The following is a 24,620-nucleotide window of genomic DNA, read 5'->3' on the forward strand; positions in this document are numbered from 1 at the left end:
AAGGCTTGCAGTATTTGCCTTGCAGATAGCAGGGTTTTTGTGGCCATTAGTTTGAAGTAAGCTGTCAAAATGAATTTGTTTTTCTGGCGTGAGGAAAGCCATTTGGGAACTTGTGTTCAAGCTTGCTCCCTGGAATATAAGTTGTTGACAGGGTACAAGATGTGATTTATTTTCGTTTATGGTGTACCCCAGACAAGTTAGCACCTTTTGTACAAACGCCATATGATTCAAATGTATGTCCTAGCCTTCTGCCTGAATTAGACAATCATCCAGGTATGGGTATATTTGAATATTTCTTTGCCTGCAAAATGCAATGACTGGAGCTAGGCAGTTTGTGAATACCCTGAGCACAGTAGATAAGCCAAAGTGTAGTGCAGAGAACTGATGGTCCATGTAGCCTGCTTTGAAGAGTAGACATCTTCTGCAAGATTCCCTGATTGGGATGTGCAGGTTGGCTTCCTTTAAATCCAGTGTTGCCAACCAGGCATCCTTGCCTAGCATATGAAGCAACTGGTGAACAGTTAGCATCTTGAATTTTGGGATCACCAAAAAGGTGTTTCGGATAGAAAGGTCCAGGATAGTATGCCATGAGTTGTCTTTTCTGGGTACCAGGAAAAGTCTTGAGTAGAAAAGTACAGTTTTGTACCTACCATAAATGTAGATGTTCGAGGATCCACATTGCTGCAGTCCTAACTATTGGGGTAGTCCGCTGTCCAGTCGGCCCGAATACCAAAGTATATGGCTGACGTCGGTCAGGGCGCATTAGACTGACGTCAGTACGTCTGGGTACTAATGCGCATGACCGACGTCATATCCTCAGTCTTTTCTTGCCCCAGATGTCAGAAGACCCTGAAAAGATAAGGCCAAAAACCAAAAACTCCCAAAATACCTGCACCAAAAAATATATATACAATATATACACAATTAGCAGAATATAACCTCACCTACACAACCACCCCTAAACACAGAGGGGAAGGAGGGAGGGTAATTGGACTGCAGCAATGTGGATCCTCGAACATCTACATTTATGGTAGGTACAAAACTGTACTATGTTCTTCATTCCACATTGCTGCAGTCCTAACTATTGGGTAGAATCCCAAAGCAGAGGTAAGGGAGGCTGGCAAATCATAAGGAAGCAGGAACTGACAACATGCCTTGCAAAATAGCTGTGGCAAAACCAGCCCTAGACTTAGAGTAGAGAGGAAGGTGATAATGCTTAGAGAAAGTATGCACTGAACTCCAAGTAGCTGCCTCCAAAATATCCTTAGTTGCCACCCCTTAGAAATGCTGTGGAAGTGGCAGTAGCCCTAGTGGAATGAGGCCTAATCCCAGCTGGAATCTCCTTGCCATGATGGGAATAACAAAATGTAATGCAACACCCAATCCACCTAGAAATAGTTTGTTTTGACACAGGCTTGCCCTTTGAACTCAAAGCAAAAGAAACAAACAACTGCTGAGACTGCCTAAAATCCTTAGTCCTGCTCAAATAATAACGCAATAGCCTGTGTACATCTAAAGTGTGCAAAATCTTTTCCCCTTTATTTTGGGGATCTGCATAAAAGGTAGGCAAATGAATAGTTTGGTTTAAAGCCACACTAGAAACCACCTTAGGCATAAAGGAAGGATTAGTACGTAAAGATACCCTATCCTTATGAAAAATCAAAAGGCTCCACTGCCATAAGGGCCTGCAACTCAGAAACCCTTCTTGCAGAAGTAATGGCCAACAAAAAGCAGTCTTCCATGACAAGTATTTCAAGTCAGCAGTAGCCGAGGCTCAAAAGGTTGTAGAGTAAGTTTCTCCAACACAAAATTGAGATCCCAAGCAGGAGTAGGAGCTCTACGTGGGGTCTTATATTCTCTGCCCTCTAAGAAATTGCTTGAACAAAGGATGCGAAAACAATGGTGGGTCACAATCATAGTGAGCTGAAATTGCTGCAGCATGAATCTTAATGGAAGAGAAAGACAAACCTTTGTCCAGTAACTCAGTAAGATATTGAAGAGCCACACTCAAATTTGGCTCAGTAATCTCCAAATTGTTTGCTGCACTCCAAAACAAAAATCTCTTCCATTTTTCTGCGTACACTTTCCTTGTACTAGGTCTTCTGGCTTCCATAATCACATTTAAAACTTGTTGAGGAAGCTGAGACCTGCTGTCTTTCAAAACAGAATATGCCAGGCTGTTAGATGTAGAGAGTGAAGCTTGACATTGAGCAGATGACCGTCCCTCTGAGACAACAGGTGTGGAATCAAGGGTAAAGGCCATGGAGGCTTCCTTACCAGACTCCTCAGTAATGGGTACCAGTGCTGCCGAGGCCAATCTGGAGCTATTAAAATCATCCTTGGCTTGTCTTGTCTGACCTTTAGAAGCACCTTTGGAAGAAGAGGCAGAGGTGGAAAGGCATACACATGAAGATTTTTCCAACTGAAAGAAAGAGCATCCACTTTCCAAGCTGTGTGATGAAATCCCTTTGTGCAAAACTTTGGCAGCTGGTGGTTTAGTGGAGAAGCGAACAGATCTATGTCTGGAGTTCCCCATGACACTGTCAATTTTTGAAATACATGAAGATCCAGTTTCCACTCGTGGGGATCCATGATTTGTCTGCTTAATACATCTGCTAAGGAGTTCTGTGCTCCGGCAGAAACCTTGCCTGAAGAGTTAGTTGCAGACTGAGCGCAGTCTCCCATAAAATCATTGCTTGTCTGCACAATGGGTAAGAATGTGTTGCCCCTTGTTTGTTGATGTACCACATGACAGTTGTGTTGTCTGTTAGAATCAACACCTGCCCTGGAAGAAGTAACTCCTTGAAAGCAATTAATGCAAACTGAACTGCTAACATCTCTTTCATGTTGATATGTAGATGCTGTAGTCTGGCAGGCCACTTGTCTTGTATCCACTTTCCATTTAGATGAGCTCCCCAAGCAATATCTGAGGCATCTGTCGTTAGACTCTGACTTGCCTCTGGCCGGGTCACAGAGAGTCCCTTGTTTAGGTGACATTCCTGAGCCCACCACAAAAATTCCTTTTGAATGCAAGGTATTATTTGAATGAGTGTCCAAATCCTGGCAGTGCTGTGTCCACAGATTTTTGAGATACCATTGTAGCTTCCTCATATGCAGTTTGGCATTGGGAAGCACCAGAATACAAGATGCCATGAACCCTAAGGCTTGAAGGACTGTCCTTGCAGTCAGCCCGGACTGAAGAGATAGATGATGGAAGTAACTGGAAAGATTCTTTTGTTTGTCCGGGGTTAAAAAGGCCATCTGGGCTGCTGTATTCAGTCTCACACCCAGAAAGCACATGTCTTGAGAGGGTACTAGACTGGACTTTATTTCGTTCACAGAATACCCTAGGCATCTTAGCACTGCTATGACATATTCCAGATGCTGTAGAAGATCTTCTTTTCTTGAGCCAGAATCAGGCAGTCGTCCAAGTAAGGATAGATTTGGATTCCTTTTAGCCTGAAGTAAGCTATCACTGGAGCCAGAACCTTTGTGAATACTCTGGCAGTAGATAAGCCAAAGGGCAATGCAGAGAACTGATAATGAGAATTTCCAGCTCGAAACGCAGATACTTCCTGCAACTTAGTCTGATTGGCACATGAAGGTAAGCTTCCTTGAGATCTAAAGTTACCATCCAGTGATCTTTGCCCAGCAGAGGTAAAAGCTGTTGTAACGTCAACATTTTGAACTTGGGAATGTCCAGATAAGTGTTGAGGATAGATAAATCCAGAATTGGTCTCCACGTGTTCCCCTTCTTTGGTACCAGGAACAGGCGAGAATAAAATCCTAGGCCCCTTTCCGCACAGGAACTGACTGAATGGCCCCTATTTGGAGCAACAGAGAAATTTGCTTGTGAGCCTCTGTCCTTTGAAGAGGAGGAATGTCTGGCATGCCTTTGAAAGGAGGCAAGGTATGGAAATAAAACCTGTAACCGTGGTGAATAATATCCAGAACCCATCTGTCTTGGGTAATTAAATCCCAATTTTCTTTGAAAAGAGACAGCCTTCCTCCCAAAGGTGCTGCCAGGCGAGAATGTACTGGCAGCTGAAAAGGTAGGTCATTGGGTCTGCTTACGAAAGGACTGACCCCTGCCCTCACCAGAAGTCTGAGCAGGGGAACTCCTGTCCTAGGCCTAAAAGAACCCTGAGCTCTGCCCCTACCACGTCTAGACCTACCCCTAGACTGGGAATCATAAGCAGGATAAGTCCATCCCTTAGTAGGCCAATTTCTACTAAACTGGAGGCTGCACCTGCAGAAATTTTTAACAGTTTGCATAGACTTAGCCTTGTCCTCCATTTTCTTCAAAACTGCTTCCACAGGCGAACCAAACAACACATCAGACTGTAAAGGAGCATCCAAAATCCTTGTCTTAACATGCTCAGCTAAATTCTGATCTCTCAGCCAGGCGTGCCTACGAAGAACAGAACCAGTGGCAGCCACCCTGGAGGAGGCCTGCACAGCATCAAAACCACACTGCAAGGAATGTTTACCCACCTGTTCAGACACATGAACTAAATCCTGCAACTCTTTACACTCAATACCTTCAGCCAGAGCATCCACCTTAGATTTCAACTGTGAAAGAAGATAATTCTGATATTTTAACATGTGAAACTGACAATTCAACGCCCTCATGGCTAAAGTGGAAGAAGTATACACTTTCTTTCCCCATCTATCCAAAGCCCTTGCCTCTTTATCAGGAGGGACAGGATTTTTAACAACTGAGGCCTTCACACCTTTAGGCCCCTGAGAGACAGTTTCTGGGTCTGCCCTAGGACTCTTAAAAGATACTTATGAGCTTCAGGCACCCTATAATACCTATCCGGTTTAACTGGGGCAGGAGGCAAAGAATCAGGATTCAGGGAAGCCTCTGCAAACACATCTTCCACCACATTCAAAACAGGAGGTATAGCTAAAGGCCTATGCTGGGGTAAAACAAGAATTCCCTAAGCCTTTTCCTGGAATCAGAGAAATCTTGACCTTCCCATTTAAAATGCTCCCTCATGGAATGCAGAGTCTCTGAAAATGAAAAATCCTCAGGAGGAGAAGCAGAAGGAGTAGAATCATCCACATCAGAATCAGAATAAGGAGGGTACTCCTGCAAGTCTTCAGCCGAAGACTCCGAAGCCTCCGAGCATTGCTCAAAACTCTCAAACTCAGGTTCCACCCTAGGCCTCTTATCAGGAGGGGGCATAGAACCCCTAATCATAGTAATCAAATCCTCTGCCATTTTAAGCATATGTTTCTTAGGCAAAGATCCTGAAGTACTAGGAGAAACCCCCACAGAAGCTAAACTTGGCCTGCCCTCAAAGAAGCCTTGGAAACTGAAGGGAGGCTCTAACCACCTTAGGAAGAGAGGGAAGAACAGCCACCTGAGAAGCCCCCTCAGCCTGGCCTACTTCCTGAGAGGATACATCCTGTAACAGTAAAGTCTCTCCCTGAGACTCCAAAGAGACACCTGGCAAAACCTCCGGCTCCACTGAGCCTTCCAAAGAACCGACGCCTGGGACTGTCGGTTCCTCCACCCTAGGCTTTGCTGCTTTATCTTTGCGCTTTTTAGCGAAGCCGGGCCGGAGCATCCGGCGGCATTTTATAATTACAACGCTTCCCAAACACTAACCTGGCACAGTCTAACCTTCTCTTAATAGTGCGTTTGTTAAATCTAGCACAAGAGCGGCATCCAACAACGCCGTGCTCAGGCCCTAAACAAGGTATACACAAAGTATGGTAATCCCTATGAGGTATCTGTTTCCCACAAGAAATACAGTTATTCACTTTTTCTGACATCCGGTTAAATACTGAGGCAAGAAAAAACCAAAATATTCCCAACGGGTACTTAGCCAACTTTGATTCGGTCTGAAACTCTGACTTCAGAAACTTTCAGAACGCCAACCTGCACTCGCAAAATTGCTTCTGCATCGGACCATGCGGCAAAAAAGACTGAGGATATGACGTCGGTCATGCGCATTAGTACCCTGACGTACTGACGTCAGTCTAATGCGCCCTGACCGACGTCAGCCATATACTTTGGTATTCGGGCCGACTGGACAGCGGACTACCCCAATAGTTAGGACTGCAGCAATGTGGAATGAAGAACATCCTTGTTCCTTTTCCTCTTCTGGTACAGGTTGAATAGCCCTTATGCTTAAGAGAGAGAGTACTTGCTTATGAGCCTCTGCCCACTGATTTCGGGGTAGATCTGGCCAACCGTTTGGGGTTGGTAACGTGTGGAAGTGAAATATGTATCCTTGAGAAACTATATTTAAAGCCCATTTGTCCTGGGCAATTAGTTCCCAGTTTTTTGTCTGCAGAGCAATCTTTCCCCCTAAAGGAGCAGTCAGTTGAGAAAGGCTTAGAGGTTTTAAAGTTAAGTCATTGAGACAGTTTACCATAGGGGGAGGGGGGGGGGGAGTCTTACTACTCCCTGATTTGGAAGTGGGAGCCCCCCACTGCTTAGTCCTGTGCGTACCTTGGGACTGAAGCCTGGGTGTTCTGCTGGTTCTGGGTTTGGGCTGAGAAGGCCTGGAAGAGGCAGGAAAGGACCAATTCTTAGAGGCTGTACCTGTAGGAAATTTTTAACAGTTTGCATAGATTTAGCTTTTTCCTCCAGCTTTTCAAGTACTTCTGCTTTGTTGCCAAACAGGTGGCCCTGATTTAAGGGAGCATCCAGCAATTTAGCTTTAACATGATCTGACAAAGATTGCTCCTTAAGCCAAGCATGCCTTCTAAGTACAGACCCAGTGACAGCAGCCCTGCAAAATGCTTCTAGTAAATCAAAACCACATTGCTAAGTATGTTTTCCAACTTGCTCAGCAGAATGCATTAAATCCTGTAAATTCTTATTTTCAGCAGTCAGGAATCAACATAATTTTCTATTTAAGCAATCCAATAATATGCTGCTGATACTTTAACATATGAAACTGGCAGTTTAAGGCCCTAATGGCCAAGGTTGCAGAAGTGTATACCTTCTTACCCCATCTATCCAGCGCCCTGGAAAATCTATCAGAGGGGGTAGGGTTTTTGGCAGTAGTAGCCTTAATGCCCTTGGCTCCATGTGAAATGGTCTCAGAATCTGCAGTAGGATTTTTAAAAAGGAACTTATGAGAGTCAGGAACCCTGTAATATCAATCAGGTTTTCTGGGAGCAGGAGGTAAAATGTCAGTGGCCAAGCTAGATTCCGAAAAGGCATCATCAACAATGTTCAGTACAGGGGGGATAGCTAAAGGCCTGTGTTGGGGCAGGAGTAAGAAATCCCTAAGCTTCTTTTTAGAATCAGAGTAATCCTGGCTTTCCCAGCGAAAATGCTCCCCAAGAGTATGCAAGGTTTCACCAAAAAAAATCCTCTGCAGTGGAAGCAGAGGGAATAGAGTCCCCTGCATCAGAATCCTCATAGGTAGATCCTCATAGGTAGATAAGGGTAAATCTTGGTCATCAGAGGAAACAGAAATTTCAGAATCCTGATCAGAAGTAGCAAAGGCAAATTCAGTCCTAGGTCTCTTAGAGGGGGAAGGTTGGCTTCCCCTGATTAAAGTAATAAGGTCTTCAGCCATTCTTATCATTTGTTTTTTTTTTAGGCATAGAGGCCTGACCATGCGGTCTGGGCGTTAGTTTTCTAGGCATGGTTCGAGTTTTAGGCCTTGAAGAAGTTGATGGCGTCAGTTTAATATGCAAGTCAGTAGGCCTTAATACACCCTCAGAAGCCAGTGCCTGCACAGTGGCTCTGGACCCATCCAAAGTAGCGACATCCGCAGGTTCCAAAGTTGAAGCATCTCGCGGCATACCGGACTCCGAATGGGTCTCAGTAGAGGCCTGCGAATCTGAAGTAGCAGGTATCAGGGGCTGCAAAAGCACCTCACTGAGTACCGGTGAACTGGCGACTAATTTAGAAGAGTCGTCAGCAGCTTTGGACCTAGGCGGCCTGTCTTTATCTTTGCATTTTTTCGGGATGTCAGTAGTCGGGTGGCTTAGACTTACCTGGATAACTGAACCGAGTTCCAAAATATTTAGAAGCGTAAATATACAGACAACGAAGAGTTCATTGTTTAAATAAGGCACAAAACCAACAGCGAGGTACGTCGTGGTCAGGGCCTAGGCAAGGAATACAGTACGAATGAAAATCTTTATGCGGTATTTGCTTTCCATAAGAAATACAATTACTGACTTTTACTGACATCAGTTTAGAGCAAGAAAAAGTTGCCCCAACAGGGTACTTAGCTGCAGTTAAAGACTTCTGTTCTGAAACTGAAAAACGAAAATTTCAGGAGTCGGGTGACCGGCACTTGCGAACTGCTTTTGCTTTGGGCACAGCACGGCAAGAAAGACTGATGTAATGGCGTCAGCTGCATGCTTTATACCCTTGACTACCTGACGTCATGAAAGATGAGACAGCAACCGACACAGGACCCAAGATTTTGATAATCAGGCCGAATGAGGGCTACTGCACGCACATAACTCTAATGTGATGACTGCAACAGTGAAACACGAAGAACATCCAAAGCCAACCAGTAATACAACAAGGGTGGATACCATCAAACTCTATACAGAATAAGTGGGATGGTGAGTGGGTACTGCCACTGAGGCAGTGTAAAATTCGAACATCCAGAGTTAGGACTAGGACTTGTGCAACTGTACTTCATTCATCATTCTCACTGCCTCAGAGGCATATGGGTAGATTACCAAGGCTTACCCTACCTTGTCGGAGGAAGGAAAAGGATCCAGGAGCCCCATGAGAATGGTTCTTATAAAGCCTGACGTGAAACTTGAGAAAGAATCCAATTTTTAATACTTTGTGAAGGTATGAACAGGGGACCAATTTTCTGCCTCTAGAATGCTTTCAGAGTCCAGTCTTTCACAACATGACACAGAAGAGAGCAAGGTTCTGGTAGAATGTGCCTTAACCTTGCCTGGAACAAATTTACCATGGTGGGAGTATCAACAAACAATGGCAGAAGACAACCAATGAGCAATCATTTTTTTAGAGACAGGTTGACCATTCTTAGCTCAAAATAGGAACAGCTATGCAGCTTCCACGAAGAGCATAGATCTATCAAGGTAGCACCTCGGCTGTGTATGCACAATCAAGATATGCAGAGTCTTCTCACTTGTTTTTAGGTTCCAAAAAGGGGGGGGGGGGGATTTATGGCTTGACATATGGTACCATTCAAAAAATTTGTGGCAAGAAAGCAGCATTAGTGTGTAAAATAACCTGTCCTTGTGGAAAAGCAGATTAAGGTTGGTCCACCATGATAGTTTGTGACGCAGACAGAAAATATAAACTATGTTCCTATACAGTAAATAGGGCTTAACTGCATAAAATAAAGTGTAAACAATTTATATTGTGCTAACCCTTGTTTTACAATCTGCACAGTGTTGTAAACAGCACACAGCCCAAGTAAAATTCACGCATCCTAATAGTGACAAAAAAATGAAATATATGCCCCTTAGGCTTCCCCTAATTGGAAGGGCTTAGCTAATCCCCTATTAGAGGCAGAGAATGGGATTCTCAACTCCGGAAAGCTGTGAGAGTAGGTGTCTGTGCAGGTATAGAATTCCATATGCCATTAAGGCAGTGTGAATGGGGAACATATGCTGAAACACTATCACAAACACCTGAACTAAGCATGATCCCTGACGATACCAAAGTGAGCACTTACTTACAAAAGTACAGCAAAATGTATCTTGCAAAACTAGGGTCAGTGGAGACCTCTGGCATTTTATAAAAAAAACTCTACATCCCAGTGCTTGCGATTAATTTGAGAAATGGAACCACCCTCAGAAATATTTAATTTACATTTCTGGAGATCCTTAAAAGGCTCCTTTGATTTCTCTTTGCTAAATGACTATCCTTTTAGTTTTATTTTGACCTCCAACTTCCTGTTATCCATCTTTAATGAAAATGGCTTACAGATAAAAAAAAAGCTACAACTACAAAAACTTGTGGTAAAAATGGCTGGCAAAAGCTTACCGCAATTAAAAAATCTTTTTGAGTTGGACTGACTGTCTCTGTAGAAAAATAAATAAAGCAATAGCTGCCGCACAGATGAAAATACTCCAATGCTGATGTGAGGTATGAAGCACTAAAGAAGGCCTGAAGAAATGAAGTGGGATCATAACAAAGCTGGCTACAAATGAGTGCATCGATGATGGTTCGGTGGATTACTAGCATTGACAGGATATTGTTTTCATAGACAATGCAGTGCTGCAGTGAATCTGACTGATGAGACGTATGTATAGTGATCAAAACAAATGTTATGGATTACAAAAACAAGTCTCCTCAGAGAAGACAGGAATCAATCAGCAGTCACTGTACTCCAAGGAAAAACTCCTAAGGACACTAGTGACAAACATGTCCTTAAGGCACCAGCAGTCTTGTGGCATACCCACCTGACGGTGATTCTGAATAGAACTTTTTTCATGTGTGTACTATTGTTAGAAGATAGTAACACCCTATAATTGGTCCTAATAATGTACAACCTTGTTTGATTATCAGTACTAAATATGGCCTAGCTGAATCCACATTTAACCTCTTTAAGCCTCTACACTGGTTACATGCCTGAAGCCTAAAAAAACTGCCACTGTTGTCATTACACAAGGATGCCTCAGCCACAGACCCTGCTAACTAGAGACCCATAAGTCTTACTAGCCTCATAAGTAAAGCTATGAGTGTGTATTATCTTAGACCTTATTTATCTGGACACTGAAACTCTCAATTCTAGACCCTGCCTCATCAATTTGGAATAGCGTTTTTGGGTAGGCTTGTAATAGTCTGCAGACTGATTACCTAGTACTTGCCCATAAGATTCAGTACTCCACCAAAAATTATGGTTAAAACCATCACCTGATACAAAAGCAATTCACAAGCAACTCCAACAATCTAAACAGATACTTTTAAGGACAATATAATGATGGTCTTCTAAAGCACTAAATTTTAAACTGCAATGTTAAAAGAAACTTACAAAGAAAATGTTTCAAATTCTGAGTATACAACTGTGCTGCTGGAACAATGACACTGACTATACACCCCTGGTACTGGTGAGCTACAAGCAAGGAGGGAGGATCATGCTATCAGTGCCACCTCTCATTCCTCAAGGGGAGGCACAGCAGGTTTGTGTTCATGACTAAACTTCATTGCATTAGTGATCAATATGCAAACAAGATCAGTTAGTGTCGAGCTGAGAGAGAAACAGTGACTACCAAAACTCGCTGCCACCCCACACACCCCTACTTAAGGACAGTAAATGAAACCATGGGAGAAAACTTGTGGTCAAATTGCACGCATAGAATGCGGCACACTCTAGCACCCGCCCCCAAAATGAATTAGGGATAGATTATCTCCATCCTGTTCACTCATGATCTCCTTGACTGCTACAGTGATGTTCCTCTTTTCCCCAATTAAGTGGCAGAGGAATTTAAAAGGAACTGAAGGTCAGCAGTGGTGGCAGAGGGACAAAAGATTAAAGACCAAGCAAACAGAGCTGTGACTTTAAACAAGTAAAACAAAGAAATGTACCTGAAATTGGCTGTTTAGACAGGAAGGTCTGGTTTCAAAGGGGTAAACAATACATTCAGTGCAGTATAATGGAAATAAAGTGGAAGCTGTCAGCTAAATACTGTCAACAGGGTAAGTCGGACACCACTATGCAGCTTGCATTGGTTGGGCAGACCCCCAGATCCTGCTACCTCCAAAACAAGCCCATTAGTACAAAAATGAAAATGTATGCAAAATTAATTAAAAAGCTATTTTAAATAAGAAATTCAACTTCTCAGATGCATACTGCTTTATTAGTACTCTTGCTGCCACATTCTGAAGAATAGAAGAATCAATTCAGTTAAATAAGAGTACTTTAAGACAAAAAATACAAGACAGTATACAAAATAGCTTAACAACTGGAGTTAGCAGACATTTCCCTTCATCAGTTTGTCTCTATGCACCAATCCCCTTGTTAAAACGTATTTTCATCTTCCTTGCAGATCCTACTTCTGACTTTTACACTGCTGTTTCTTACCTCCCAGCCAATACTTCGATTTAGTGCCCAGATTGTCATTCACCTAATATTCCCCATGGTTCCTCATCAGTTTTCTTGCATATAATCATTTGCCGGACGGGTCCCCCCCAGAGTTCATTAGGTGAAGCAGTGAGACAGCAGAAGGCATCACCCAGCAGTAGCAGTTAGAACTCTAAACAGTGTCAAATGTGAGTGATGTCAACACACACCAGATGCTGATATCTATCCCCTCGCAGTAAAACGTAGGCTGAACACACCTTTTGGGCAATCCCTCTAAGGGGTGGGAGGGGGGGTACATGAGTCACAATTGGCTCACTCGTCTTCCTTAAGATGGGACTGCTGGTACCTGGTCATGTCATACCCCTAAGTTTGTTCCTGAACTCATGCCGCCAGTAACACACAGACTCGCTGCTTATGATCCAAGATGGCCACTAAAATAAAAGTATAAAATTCTAATGAAATATTGTGACAAAAGACTATGCCTTTACAGCAATAAATATCATTTTACAACACTAATATAATACAAGTCCATATATACCTGATTAAATTGCTGCTGTAGAACATTGACTTTGTCTAACAAAAGTCTCTGGTCCTGATGGAACTGCTTTATAGTTTCTTTCATATTTTCATTTTCTGTCTCCAGAACCTATAAAATGTCAGGATTTATAAGAAAAGTGACTTGGTAGAATTAAATTAACACAGTTTCAGTAACAGAGTCACTTGCACTATAATATAATTCAGCAATATGATACAGTGGATGAGAAATCAAGTCAAGACAGAACAATTAATGTTATTTTAATGAATTTCAGTGGAACATTTGGCATTTCTTTTAATAATCATAAATATCCATAAAACTACTGAGTCCAGCAATGCCAGATCACAAACTAAATATCTTCATCAGTAATACATCAACAAGAAAACATTCTAACTCAGTTTGAGGAACAGAACTGATTCATGGCATCATCTCCTCAATGTGAAAACCCATCTAGCAAAAACTGAAACCTTTTCCCCCAATTTTTGTTGTGTGGTTTCTCCTCAAATACATGCCACTCAGTGAAATTCCTTAACTTGTATGTTAAAAAAGTTAAAGCATGCTGATTCAAAATTTGTGATTGGCATTGCAACAGGCACTAGATATATAGGCAATGGACGGCTGCTGCTGCATTATCAATAAAACACATTACCCACACCACTCATCTTATGTGTGTCTAGATATACATACATGTATTTTATATTGCACGCACACACCCACACCTGTTGATCCATCAAAATATAATGTTGAGTACAAAAAAGGGAATTTTTAGAACATGTCAGGCCAATGATCCCCAAGGAAGTATATTTTTTAGCCTCTGGGTATACAGAAGTCTATGGAGAGGAGTTTTAGGGGAGTTATGAGAGCAGTGAGGGGTGTCCCTGGAAGCTGAAGTTCCAAAATCTTCTCTGAAGTCTGCAAGGTTTAAAAGTTGGTATAGTATACGTTCGTGACACTGGTGGAGTTACTGGAACTACCCTCCTCCTGGCTACAAAACTGAAAAGATTGATGTTTTGTGACTGATACTTACAAGTACTTATGGAACAAGAAAGTACAGTTGTGTAACTTACCATAAATGTAGATGTTCGAGTGTATTCAGTGTTGCAGTCATCACACTTCGGTTATCTGCCTGCAGGTAGCCCACAGTTGGCCCGAATACCAGAGTCTTAGAATTTCTGCATCGGATGCTGTCTCTTCTTCCATGACATCAGGGGTATAAAAACAGGCAGCCGATGCCATTACACCAGTTTTTCTTGCCCTAAATGTCAGGAGCCCCCAAATAGGGAGCTAGTATATGGTGGGGAAAACACCACCAGTAAAAAGTAAATACCAATACCAGTAGGAATAGCCATAGTGGGGAGAGATAAAGAGACAGAGAAGACCAGGGGGCTGGAGGGAGGGAAACCAGGACTGCAAAAGTGAATACACTCTTTACGGTAAGTGTACACAACTATACTATATTCTTCGTGTTTCACTGTTGCACTCATCACACTTGGGTTGATTCCCAAAGCTGAGGAAAGGTGGAGGCAGTCAAGAAGAGTTAGGGCTGGCTAGCAGGCTTTGCAAGACTGCTGTAGCAAATCCTGCCCTGGAGTTGGAAAAGATAGGCAAGTGGTAATGCTTGGTAAAGGTGTGTACAGAACTCCAGGTTGCAGCTTCTAGAATGTCCCTGGTAGGGACTGCCCTGAGAAATGCTGTAGAGGTAGAAGTAGCCCTAGTGGAATGCGTTCCGACTCCCTGAGGGGTCAGTTTTCCATGGTGCTTGTAACAGAAATGGATGCAGTGTGCTATCCATTTCAAAATGGTTTGTTTTGAAATGGCCTTGCCCTCTGCCCCAGTTGCAAAGCTGACTAGCAGCTGGTCAGATTTTCTAAAAGGCTTAGTCCTATCAAGGTAGAACCTGAGATGTCTGTGCACATCCAAAGAGTGCAGGATCCTTTCCCCTTGATGGTTAGGGAAGAAGGTTGGCAAATGGATGGATTGGTTTAGAGCCACACTGGACACTACCTTAGGCATAAAGGAAGCGTTAGTCCTGAAGGAAACCTGGTCAACATGGAAAATAATAAAGGGTTCCACAGCCATCAGAGCCTGTAACTCAGACACTCTTCTAGCTGAAGTGATGGCTAGAGGCAAGGCTGTTTTCCAAGAAAGGAATTTTAACTCTGCTGAAGCAGCAGGTTCAAATAGAGGAAGCGTGAGCTTTTCGAGTACACAGTTAAGGTCCCAAGCAGGGGGGGGGGGGTGCTCTGCTTGGGAGCCTTCAGTCATTAGCCTCTCTCAGGAACTGTTTGATGAGAGGGTGAGAGAACAGAGGTGGTTCAGTATTGGAATGAGACGAAATGGCAGAGGCACCAATCTTAATGGAGGAGAAGGATAGGCCTCTGTGGAGTAGCTCTGCTAGGTAATTCAGGATTAGAGGTAAGGAGGGCGCTGCTGTGTCCCTTCCCTTTAGACTGAATCCAAGAACAGTATCTTTTCCATTTTTCAGCATAGGATTTCCTAGTATTAGGCCTTCTGGCTTCAGGAATGACATCCAGCACCTGTTTGCTTAGGGTGCTGGTGGAGTATTCAAGGAATAGGCCAGGTTGCAAGATTTAGGGTTTGCAATTGTGGATGCAAAATCTATCCCTCCTGCTGTGACAGCAGGGTAGGAGTCTGCTGTAGCTGCCAGGGTGGCACTGTTGTCAGGCTGCGCAGGAGTGGGTACCAGTGCTGGCATGGCCAGTCCGAGGCAATCAGAATTGTCCTTGGCCTGTCTTGTTTTATCTTGAGTAGTACTCGAGAGAAAGGGCAGAGGGGGAAAGGCACAGACTGAGAGGGTTTTTCCATTGAAAGGATAGGGCATCCACCCTCCAGGCCCTGCTGTGAGGCTTCCTGGTGCAGAATTTGCTTAACTGATGGTTGTTGGAGTAGGCAAAGAGATCCACCTCTGGGGTCCCCTACCTCTGGATCAGAAGGTTGAAGGTGCTGGGTTCCAATTTCCACTCATGTGGATCTAGGAGATTTCTGCTTAAGTCGTCTGCCAGTGAATTTTGTTTGCCTAGCAGGAATTGAGCTTGTAGATGGACTTGGTTGTCCAAGCTCGTGTTCCACAGGGCCATGACTAACCTGCAGAGTGGGTAGGAATGGGTTCCCCACTGCTTGTTTATGTACCATAACTGTGGTGTTGTCTGTTTTTATCAGCAGTTGTCCTGGATGGATTAGATATCTAAAAGCTGTCAGAGCATTCTGTACAGCTAGTATCTCTTTTTGATTGATGTGCAGGAGAATTTGCCTTGGGCTCCAGTGGACCTGAATGCATTCGCCCATGTGAGCCCCCCCACGCATAGTTTGATGCATCTGTGGTCAGGGTTTGGGCGGCATGGAGTTGAGTAAAATGCAGTCCCTTGTTGTGGTTGCATGCTTCTGCCCACCAAAGGAACTCTGCCCTTAGATAAGGAATGACTATTTCCAGGTCCTGAGAATGCTGGCACCAAAGACAAGTACCACTGGAGTTTCCTCATATGCAGTCTTGCATATGGAATTGGTAGAATACATGAGGCCATGAACCCTAGGGCTTGCAGTATTTTTCTTGCAGATAGCTGGGTTCTGGTGGCCATTTGTTTGAAGTAGTCCGTCAGATAGACCTGTTTTTCTGAAGTGAGAAACGCCATCTGGGAAGTTGTGTCCAAGCTTGTTCCCATGAATACAGTTTTTTGACTGGGTACCAGTTGTGATTTCTTTTCGTTGATGGAGTACCCCAATGAGGTGAGAAAACTTTTTACAAATGCCAGGTGCTGAAGCAGCAATTTCCGACTGTCCGCCTGAATCAGGCAGTCATCCAAGTATGGGTAAATTTGGATATTTCTCAACCTGCAGTATGCAATGGCTGGAGCCAGGCATTTTGTGAATACTCTGTGTGGAGTAGATAAGCCAAAGGGAAGTGCATAGAATTGATAATGTAAAGATCCTGCCCTGAAAAGTACAGTTTTGTACCTACCATAAATGTAGATGTTCGAGTGCTAATACAGCTGCAGTAATCACAGATGGGTTTTCTGCCGTAAGGCGGGTCCTCGGTCGGCCGAATTCCAAAGTCTAGGTCCGGCGTCGGTTGCTGTCGCTTTCTTTCCTGACATCAGTGAAGCAGGGGTATATAAGACACAGCCGACGCCATTTTCTTCAGTCTTTTTTGCCGCGCGGTGCCCGAAGCAGAAGCAGTTCGCAAGTGCCGGTCGGCCAGCTCCTGAATTCTGAAAATTGGAAACCAAAGTCTTCATTAAAGCTAAGTACCCCGTTGGGGAAACTTTTCTTGCCTCAGACCGATGTCAGAAAAAGTTAACAATTGTATTTCTTGTGGGAAGCAAATACCGCATAAGGATTTCCATTCCCTCTGCATACCTTGTTTAGGCCCAGACCACGACGTCTCGGGCTGTCGCTTTTGCGCTACTTTCAATAAACGCACTATTCAGCATCGGTGAGTTAAGCAACACTTTTTGGTAAAGCCTTTGATTATAAAATGTCGGAGACTCCGACTACCGTTTTGTCCAAAAAACGCAAGGACAAGGACCGACACGCGAGGTCCGCGGTCCCCACCGACACCACGCCAAAACCGGCTACACGTGGTCCGGTTCTCAGCGAGACGCCTATGCAGTCCCTGACTACCGAAGACACTTCTTTGGCGGTGTCTTCTGTAACCGAGACCGCAGGTACTTCGGCCTATACCCAGACAACAACCACCGAAGCCACTGTGAGTGTTGAGCCTCCTAATGTGGACAGGTCCACTTCCACCCATGGTGTCTTTAGACCCTCATCTTCCTTTTCCATTAAGGCCTTTACTAAGTCCAAATCAGCCAGGCATCCCAAGAGACCTGTTGCACAGGGCCCATCTCCAGGCCCTATTCCTAAAAAGCAGATGCTTAAAATGGCTGAGGATTTAATTACTCTTATCAGGGGTCCCCAACCCCCTCCAGACAAGAGACCCAGAGTGGAGGAAGATACTCCCTCTTCTGATCAGGGCTCCATTTTTTCAGAACATTCTGATATAGAGGAACACTCTTACTCCCCTTTTGAAGATTCTGATGCAGAGCAGTCCATTCCTTCTGTATCTCCTCCTGAGGATTTTTCTTTTGGGGAAACCTTGCACACCTTGAGGGAACACTTCCATTGGGAAGGCCAAGACTTTTCTGATTCCAAGAAAAGACTTGGGGAATTTCTTTTGTTACCTCAACACAGACCTCTGGCGATACCTCCTGTCTTGGACATACTTGATGATGTTTATTCGGAGGCTTGCCTTAATCCGGATTCCCTGCCTCCTGCCTCAGTCAAGCCTGATAGGTACTACAGAGTTCCTAACTCTCACCAATTTCTTTACAAAAGCCATAATGCTGACCCTGAAACCATTTCTCAAGGCCCCAAGGGAATGAAGGCCTCTACTGCTAAGAATCCACTACTTTCCGAAAGAGAGTCAAGATCCTTAGAAAGGTGGGGAAAAAGGTATATACCTCGGCCATCCTAGCCATGAGGGCCTTAAATTGTCAGTTTCATATGCTTAAATATCAGCAGTTTCTGTTATCGCAATTAAGAAATAAAATGTCTCAACCTGAACAACCAGATTTGAAGGAGTTGCAGGATATGATGCATAGTGCAGAACAAGTGGGTAAACACACCTTACAATGTGGCTATGATGCCCTAGAGGCCTCAAGTAGAGCTGCTGTTACAGGATCAGTCATTGCCCTGAAACATAGATATTTCCTGCAAGACTCCTTTATGGGGATGTACAGAGAACCTTCTTTTAAGTCTAGGGTGACAAACCAGGCATCCTTGGCTAGCATTGGGAGAAGCTGTTGCAGGGTAAGCATCTTGAATTTTGGGACCACCAGGAAGGTGTTGAGAATTGAAAGATCCAGGATTGGGTGCCAAGATCCCCCTTTCCTGGGTACCAGAAATAGTCTGGAGTAGAAACCCTGACCACTTTTTTCTACTGGAACAGGCTAAATAGCTCTGATATTGAGCAGGGAAAGTACTTGATGTTGAGCCTCTGCCCACGGAGGAAGGTCTAGAAACCCACTTGGGGTTGGCAGTGAATGGAAATAAAATTTGTACCCCTGGGATACAATGTTGAGGACCCATCGGTCCTGGGTGATGGACATCCAGTTTTTTGCATGAAGGGCAAGTTTTCCTCCTAGGGGCATAAGCAATTGGGCAGGGCTGGGAAGTAGAGTAGAGAAGACATTTTAAACTTTTTCCATAGGGAGGTGGCTTACCACTCCCTGTTTTAGTGGTGGGGGCAATCCATTGCTTAAGATCTCTGCATACCCTGAGACTGTAGTCTGGGTGCTCTGTTTCCCCTGGGTCTTGTTTGGGATGACCTGGAGGGGGCCGGAGAGGCCCAGTGTTTTGACAAGCAATGCCTACTGAATCTAGGTGGTTGCACTTGTAAGAATTCTTAAACAGTATGCATAGATTTAGCTTTTTCTTCCATCTTTTTAAGAACAACTTCTGCTTTGGTGCCAAACAAACAGTCCTTATTTAAAGGAGTGTCTAGTAATTTGGATTTGACATGATCTGGCAAGGTCTGCTCCTTCAGCCAAGCATGTCTTCTCAGTAGAGAGGCAGTGACTGCAGCCCTGCAGGATGCTTCTATGGCATCAAAGCCATACTGCAAAGTATGCTTAGTAACTTGGTTTGCAGAAAGCATAAGCTCTTGCAAATCTTTATTTTCTGCACAATCTGGAAATATTACTATTTTTGTTTATTTAGTTCCATAATATGTTGCTGGTATTTCAGCATGTAAAACTGGCAATTCAATGCCCTGATTGTAAGAGTTGCAGAGGTATATATATCTTCTTACCCCATCTGTCTAAAGCTCTGGAATCCCTGTCCGAAGGGGTAGGATTTTTGGCTGGTAGATCCCTGGGAAATGATCTCTGGATCAGCAACAGGATTCTTGAAAAGAAACTTGTGGGAATCAGGCACTCTGTAGTACCTGTCAGATTTCCTAAGGACCAGAGGTAAGGTGTCAGGAGTAAGACTGGATTCCATGAAAACACCATCTACAACATCCAGGACAGGGGGTATAGCTAAAGGCCTGTGCTGAGGCAACTCTAAAAATTCTCAGAGTCTCTTTTTGGACTGAGGATAGTCTTGGCATTCCCAGTGGAAATGCTCTCAAAGTATGCAAGGTTTCACCAAAAGAAAAGTCCTCTGGAGGGGAGGCAGAGGGGAATGGATTCCTCTGCATCTGAATCCTCACAGGCTGATAAGGGCATGTCCTGATATTCAGAAAGGTCACAGTCATTGGACTCCTAGTCTGTAGAATCTGAAGGCAACTGAATTCTTTGTCTCTTAGCAGGGGAAGGCTAGCTTCCCCTAATTAGCGTAATAAGGTCTTCAGCCATTCTAAGAATTTGAATAAGTGATGGAAGATAAATCCATATACCTGTTGTGGGAATAGAACCCACAGCCTTCTTTTTGTGGCATGGGTGCCTGAGCATGCACTTTAGTCGTCAGTTTTCTAGGCATAGTGCTTACTCTGGCCCTAAGAAACTTGGTAGTTTTTGCTATAAAAGAAGTCATCGGTTTAATTCAGACATCGGTTGGACGAAAAACACACTCAGAAGCTGGTGCCTGCGAAGTGGCTCCAGACCAATCCAAGGTAGAGACATCCACTGGTTCCACAGTCGAAGAAGTATCTCGCGGCATACCGGACTTCGAATGGGTCTCAGCAGAGGTCTGCGAATCCACAGAAGCAGGCATCAGGGGCTGCAAAGGCACCTCACTGAGTACCTGTGGACTGGCGACTAGCTTAACGGAAGCATTGTCGGCAGTTTTGGACCTATGCGACCTGTCTCTTGTCTTTATCTTTACTTTTTTTGGAAGATCGGTAGTCAGATGGTTTACTGAAGCCATTTCGGAATACGGAGATCGAGAATGAAAGAATTTAGTTTCAAAGATAGCCCGACGATGAATGGTTCGGGCATTAAACAAGGCACAAAACAGACAGTGAGGTACGTCGTTGTCTGGACCTAAACAGGTGACATAGTAAGAATGAAAATCTCTGTGAGGTATTTGCTTACCACAGGCAAGACAATTGTTAACTTTTTCTGACATCGGTTAGAGCAAGAAAAAAGGATCCTCAATGGGGTACTTAGCTTTAGAAGACTTCAGGATTATCATCTCAAAAACGAAAATTTCAGGTAGCGGCCGACCGGCACTTGTGAACTGCTTCTGCTTCAGGCTCCTTCTCGGAAAGAAATACTGGTGTAATGGCGTCGGCTGCTTGTTTTTATACCCCCTCCCCCTAACGACCTGACGTCATGGAAGTGACAGCATCAGATGCAGAAATACCGAGACTCTGGTATGTGCACCAACTTAGGGCTACCTGCAGGCAGATAACCCAAGTGTGATGACTGCAACAGTGAAACACGAAGAAAGTACAGTTTTGTATCTACCATAAATGTAGATGTTAGAGAGTGTATTCACTGCTGCAGTCATTACACTTGGGTTATCCTGCCGTCAGGTGGTCCCGCAGTCAGCAAGAGTTCCAAAGTCTTGGTCCGGCGTCGGGTGCTGTCGCTTCTTCCCTGACGTCAGTGCGCCCAGGGGTATACAAGATGCAGCCGACGCCATTTTCTTCAGTTATTCTTGCCCCAGATGTCAGGTGCCCCCAAATAGGTAGGCAATACATATTGCTAATAAAACATACATAAAAAATAAAAACATTACCTTCAGTTAAAAGCAAATACACCACATAGGTTGTACACGGTAGAAAGGTATAGATAAGTCCCAGCTAAGAAAGTGGGGGTGGAGGGAGGGTAACCTGGACTGCAGCAGTGAATACACTCGAACATCTACATTTATGGTAGGTACTAAACTGTACTATGTTCATCGTGTTTCACTGCTGCAGTCATTACACTTGGGCTGAATCCCAAAGCTGAGGTTGGTGGCTGGGTCTATAAAGGATTCGGGGTGGCTATGAGGCCCTGCAGCAATGCAGTGGCAAAGCCAGCTCTGGACTTAGACTAAAGAGGCAAGTGGTAATGCTTGGTAAAGGTGTGCACTGAACTGCAAGTTGCAGCTTCCAAAATATCCTTGGTAGGTACTCCTCTAAGGTAGGCAGTTGAAGTGGCTGTTGCCCTGGTGGAATGTGGCCTAATGTTGCTAGGTACAGTTTTTCCATGCTGTGTGTAGCAGAAACAGATACAGTGTCCTATCCACTTTGAAATGGTCTGCTTTGAAATAGCCTTTCCCTGTGATCCTGCAGCATATGCTACAAACAATTGCTAAGTTTTCCTGAAAGCTTTTGTTTTGTCCAAGTAGAAGCGTAACTGCCTGTGTATGTTCAATGAGTGCAGAAGTCTCTCCCCTTTATTCTGGGGATTTGGATAAAATGTTGGCAAGGGAATAGTTTGGCTAAGAGCCACACTGGATACCACCTTTGGCATAAATGTAGGGTTTGTTCTTAAAGAAACCCTGTCCTGATGAAAAATGATGAAAGGTTCCACTGCCATTAGTGCCTGTAACTCTGAGACTCTTCGTGCTGAGGTTATTGCCAGAAGCAGAGCAGTTTTCCATGACACATATTTTAATTCTGCTGAATTGGCTGGCTCAAAAGGAGGTAAAGTTAGTTTTTCCCAGACAAAAGTTGAGGTCCCAAGTTGGTGTTGGTGTTCTCCGGGGCGGTCTTAAGTTTTTAGCCCCTCTGAGGTACTGTTTTAATAATGGATGAGAAAATATAGGAGGATCCGTGTTTTAATGAGCTGAGATGGCCGAGGTGTGGATCTTAATGGATGAAAAGGATAGGCCTTGCCCAGCATCTCAGTTAAGTATTGTAATATCGGAGGAATATTTGGAACAAGAGGGTCAAAGCTTTGAGCCTGGTTCCAGGCGCAGAATCTCTTCCACTTTTCTGAATAGGATTTCCTGGTGCTGGGCCTCCTGGCCTCCAAAATGACATCCATAGCCGCTTTAGAAAGAGGTGTTGGCTGCTTGGCTAAGTAATCTGCCACGCAGCCAAGTTTAAGGTTTTGAGCTGGCTGTGCAGGATCTGATTGTTTTGTTGAGTCAGAAGATGAGAGAATTTGAGGTAAAATCCATGCTGGGCCTTGAGCCAAGTTCTTTAAGATTGGGTACCAGTGCTGGCGTGGCCAGTCTGGGGCAATCAGGATCATTTTTGGCCTTTCTTGTCTGGCTTTTAGGAGTACCTTTGAAAGGAGAGGCAGTGGTAGGAAGGCATAAACTTTTAGGGTTTTTCAGCTGAACAAGAGAGCATCCACTTTCCATGCTTGTGTGTGGTAAGTCCTTGTGCAGAATTTCTGTAGTTGGCAGTTCAGAAGGGAGGCAAAAAGATCTATGTCTGGGCACCCCCATTTTTTGTGTTATCATGCTGAATATTTGTGGTTTTAATCTCCACTCGTGAGGATCCATGATGTTTCTGCTTAAGTCGTCTGCCAGAGTATTTTTCTTTCCTGGCAGGAATTGTGCTTGCAGATGAACTTGATAGGTCAGTGCTGTGTTCCACAAAGTCATGGCTGTCTGCAGAGGGGATAAGAATGAGTGCCCCCTTGCTTGTTTATGTACCATATAACTGTGGTGTTGTCCGTCTTTAGTAATAGTTGTCCTGGATGCAGAAGGTCCTTGAAAGCTGTTAGGGCATTTTGTACAGCTAGCATCTCTTTTTGATTGACGTGAAGATGCATTTGGTCTGCGGCCCACTTGCCCTGAATACATTTTCCTGCCATGTGTGCTCCCCAGGCGTAATCCAAAGCATCTGCTGTTAGTCTCTGCCTGGCTGTGGGTAAAGTGAAAGGCTGTCCCTTGTTGTGGTGACATGCCTGTGCCCACCATCAAAACTCCTGTTGAAGGCAGGGAATAAGTGGTACCACTGTTACCAAACTGTGACAGTGTTGAGTCCAAACACTTTTTAGGTACCATTGTAATTTCCTCATATGCAGTCTGGCATATGGTATTAGTAGTATGCAGGACGCCATGAACCCAAAGGCCTGCAGAATTTTTCTTTCAGGGAGTTGGGGTTTTGTTGCCATCAATTGAAAGTACTGAGTCAGTTGTCTTTGCTTGTCTGGCGTGAAATAAGCCATCTGAGCCGTTGCATTTAAGCTGGCACCCAGGAATATTATCTCTTGTGAGGGCACTTTTTTTTACTTCTTTTCGTTTAGTGTGTACCCTAGGCAAATTAGCAATCTTTTTACAAACGCCAGATACTTTAGAAGAATATCCTTCTTTCTGCTTGAATAAGACAGTCGTCCAAGTAGGGATATATTTGAATTCCTTTTTGTCTGCAAAATGTAATTACTGGAGCCAGGCATTTTGTTAAGACCCTGGGTGCAGTAGATAAGCCAAAGAGCAGTGCAGAGAATTGGTAATGCATTGTGCCAGCTATGAATCTGAGGTATCTTCTGCAATTTTGTCTGACTGGGACATGTAGGTATGCCTCTTTGAGGTCCAAAGTAATAAGCCAAGCCTTCTTGCCCAGCATGGGAAGAAGTTGCTGTAGTGTCAACATTTTGAATTTCAGAACATCCAGGTATGTATTTAGAGTAGATAGGTCCAGTATGGGTCTCCAGGCTTTGTCCTTTCTGGGGACCAAGAAAAGTCTTGAGTAAAATCCTTGTCCTTGTTCCTGTTGTGGCACTTTTTGAATAGCTCTCATGTCCACGAGGGCTGTAATTTGTTTTTGTGCCTCTGCCCATTGATTTAGTAGCAGGTCTGGCATTCCTTTTGGCCTTGGTAGTGTGTGAAAGTGGAACTGTAACCTTGAGACACAATATTCAGAACCCATTTGTCTTGGGTGATTATATGCCAATTTTGTGAAAAAAGTGCTATTTTCCCCTAAGGGAGCTGCCAAAAGGTAAGTGCTTGGCATTTGAAGGGGGAAGTCATTGGGACTGTTTCCTATAAGGCTGTGACTTGTCTCCTCCTCCTTTTGGGGTTGAAGCACCCCACTGTCATGGTCTGTAAGAGCCTTGGGGCTGAGATTTGTCTCTTGGGCGTCTGTATCTGCCTCTTTGAGGTCTGTCTGACACTGGAAAGGACCAATTTTTAGAAGGCCAATTTCTGCTAAATCGAGGTGGCTGTACCTGTAAGAAATC

General features: G+C 44.1%; 1 protein-coding gene across 1 annotated transcript in view; it reads right to left on the bottom strand.

Annotated features, from left to right (window-relative positions):
- The window catches only part of UACA (uveal autoantigen with coiled-coil domains and ankyrin repeats), an 845,278-nt gene that overhangs the window by 342,916 nt on the left and 477,742 nt on the right, over nucleotides 1-24,620 (bottom strand). The window contains exon 11 of the mRNA XM_044077695.1: nucleotides 12,541-12,648. Coding sequence (XP_043933630.1) covers nucleotides 12,541-12,648 — 108 coding nt within the window. The remainder of the gene's footprint in view (nucleotides 1-12,540; nucleotides 12,649-24,620) is intronic.

The sequence above is a fragment of the Protopterus annectens genome, chromosome 7.part0, assembly GCF_019279795.1.
Source record: "Protopterus annectens isolate FY-2018-M chromosome 7.part0, PAN1.0, whole genome shotgun sequence".
Taxonomy (NCBI): domain Eukaryota; kingdom Metazoa; phylum Chordata; order Ceratodontiformes; family Protopteridae; genus Protopterus; species Protopterus annectens.